Source organism: Triticum dicoccoides, chromosome 5B, assembly GCF_002162155.2.
Source record: "Triticum dicoccoides isolate Atlit2015 ecotype Zavitan chromosome 5B, WEW_v2.0, whole genome shotgun sequence".
NCBI classification, from domain to species: domain Eukaryota; kingdom Viridiplantae; phylum Streptophyta; class Magnoliopsida; order Poales; family Poaceae; genus Triticum; species Triticum dicoccoides.
This window is the reverse complement of record NC_041389.1, coordinates 58,271,668-58,274,701: the sequence shown is the minus strand read 5'-3', so window position 1 is coordinate 58,274,701 and position 3,034 is coordinate 58,271,668. Positions and strand designations below refer to the sequence as shown.

General features: G+C 45.4%; 1 protein-coding gene across 1 annotated transcript in view; it reads left to right on the top strand.

The window, feature by feature from the left end:
* Positions 1-3,034, top strand: part of LOC119305556 (7-deoxyloganetin glucosyltransferase-like) — a 5,990-nt gene that overhangs the window by 396 nt on the left and 2,560 nt on the right. Inside the window, exon 2 of the mRNA XM_037582047.1 lies at positions 462-724. Within this exon, the coding sequence (XP_037437944.1) occupies positions 462-724 (263 nt within the window). The remainder of the gene's footprint in view (positions 1-461; positions 725-3,034) is intronic.

Below are 3,034 nucleotides of genomic sequence, written 5' to 3'. Positions count from 1 at the left end.
GGCAAAAAATCTCGAAAATTTTGAATTCAAACGCTCAGAGTGTAGTTAAATAAAGGCCATCTCTTCTATTTTAACGAAAGTGGTCGTGGCCTAGTGCAACGCCAGCCTTTCCTCAACAGCACGTTGTGGGTTCGAATCTTAACACACGCTTTTTAATTTCTTTTTGATATGCAAAAGTTAAAAAAACCTAGAAATTTGTTGGACTGGACAGGTGTCGAACTCATGACCTTTTAGCAAGGGGGAGTTCGGCTTGAATAGCCACTACGCCAGGAGCAGATAAGTGATAACTTTGGGAGTTAAACCTGTATCTATATCGATTTCAAAAATATTTGAATTCAAAATTTAATTTCAAATTTCATATGAATTTTTTCCGGTGTTTCGCGGTTACCAAGGTAACCGCAAATTCCGGTGCCCCTCGAGAAAAAATGTCCACTTGGGATCCAAAACCTTGACCGGGACATCGAGGACTACGACCTCAGGCTGTCTGCCGCCACGAGCCAGCGGTCCGCGGAGCCGCTGAAGGAGCTCCTCCTGCGGCTCAACGGCACCCCAGGCGTGCCACCGGTGACCTGCATGCTGCCGACGGTGTTGATGAGCTTCGCGCTGGACGTGGCGCGGGAGCTGGGCGTGCCGAGCATGGTGCTCTGGACTTGTAGCGCTGCATCGCTGATGGCCCACATGCGGCTCCGGGAGCTAACGGAAAGAGGCTACGTGCCACTCAAAGGTAACACCTCGAACCAATTTATATCAAAAAAGATCGATGCTGAAGGGGTCACTCATCTCCAATATGCGGATGACACTATCAGTATGGTAGACCTAAATGAATCCTGCATCGCTCACCTCAAGTTTATTCTTTTGTGCTTCAAGGCACTGTCGGGTCTCAAAATTAACTTCTCTAAAAGTGAGGTCATAGTTACTGGTATGGATAATATCGAGGCCTTAAGGGTGGCCCACCTCCTCAATTGTAAGCTGGGACCTTTCCTGTTTAAATATCTGGGCCTCCCTATCTCCCGTGATATGCTTTATGAGAAAGAATTTGCTCCTGCCGTGGCTAAAGTGGGCAATAGGGTCCTCCTTTGACGAGATAGATACAATACTAGTGCTGGGAAAGTGGCGCTGATCAACGCTTGCTTATCCTCCTTACCAATGTTTTTCATGTGCTTCTATCTGCTCTCGGTTGGCACGCACACATGCTTTCATAAGCATAGAGGTGTTTTCTACTAGAATGTGGCAGGCAATAGGCGCAAATACAGATTTGTCAGGTGGAAACTTATGTGTAGACCAAAAAACCTTTGGGGGTTGGGCATTATTAACACTACCATCATGAATAAATGCCTACTGATTACATGGTGGTGAAAAATTATGACAACAGGAGTTGGATCCTTATGGTTCTCTATCCTTCAAGCTACGTACTTCCCTCTTTCTATCCCGTTGTTTGCTTCTGCGCATGGAGGCTCACAATTCTGGAAGGATTTGGTCAAAGTTAGGCCTTTGTTTTTGGCCCATGTTAAGTTTGTTGTCGGGGACGGCTCCTCTGTTTGCTTCTGGCTTGATTGGTGGTGTGGAGACTCACCTCTGTCTGTGAGTTTTCCCACACTCTTTTCCTATTGTCCCAACCCAAACATCTCAATCGCCAAGCTCTCGGCTAATAATTGGGACTTGGTCTTTTCATCATTCCCTATCTCATGTAGATTTTGAAGATTGGCAAAGACTTACTGTTTTCTTCCCTACGCTCTTGGAGAACGTGGACTCGGTGGTCTAGCCCCATACCTCTCCAGTTCATTTTTCGGTTAAGTATTTATATTCAAAGCTTGTTGGCGGATCTCCCACCAACAGATTTAATTTGGTTTGGCGGGCTCGTATTCCCCCAAAGGTGAAGATCTTCATGTGGCAAGCTTTTCGAGGGCGTTTGCCCGCGGCGGACCAGGTCCATAAGAGGAATGGCCCGGGATCGGATTTCTGCGCCCACTACGGTGCTTTGGAGGACACGAATCACATTTTTTTTCCACTGTGTTTTGGCCAAGTTGGTCTGGAGATGTGTTAGATCCTGGCTCCAGGTCTCATGCGACCCCTCATCCTTCTCTAAGATTCGGGCCCTTGCTAATTCTTTGACTGGCGTTTCTAAAAGGGTCTTCTGGGTTGGCCTTGGAGCTATGTGCTGGTCCTTATGGACGACTAGGAATAAAATTTAACATCGACCATGTTTTCCCTGCTAAGCCTGCTGATTGCTTATTTAAATCATGTATGTTCCTGTAGCAGTGGAGATCATTGACTAAGACGGAGGACTGGGATGCTCTTGATCTCCTGATATCTAAAGTGCGGGCCTCGGCGTCTTCCCTAGCCAGACAGGAGCATGTTGCTTAGTTGCTTCGGCGTTGACTAGTTGCTGGCTATGTCATTCTTAGTTCCTCCGGCCTGCGTGCCGTACGTGTGCTGGCCTGGGAGCCATGTATCTCTCCTTTAAACTTCGGGTGAGCCCGCGTTTGGGGCAACATTTCATCTGTCTGTTTCGTTGGTTGTTAGTGTCCGAACTCTGTCTGGTGTCTTTATCTATAAAGTCGCGCGCATGCCTTTTATCTAAAATCTCCACGGGAGATCCTGATTATGCACTTAGTCATACATTGTACTGTTGTTGAGCAGATTGAGTGGTAAGTGTGGCCTTGTAAGTCGGGACTTCCGCCCCTTTGAGATGAATTCTCAATAGTCCCGCGATGAGGGATATTTTACATCGGGACTCACGACGATGAGGTCCAACTCCTCTCTCTCTCTCTCATTCTCTCTCTCTCTCTTTATATATATATATATATATATATATATATATATATATATATATATATATATATATATATATATATATATAGGGAAAATGCATCCTACTACCGGGTGTAGTTACACCCATTTCTCATATACTACCATGTGGTAGTATATACTCTACATTATTATTTTTAGTATGTTCACATACTATATCTAAGATACTCCAAAGTGAGTTCGATGAAAAACTTGCAAGTGAGCCCATAGTTTTATTGTTTTTGTG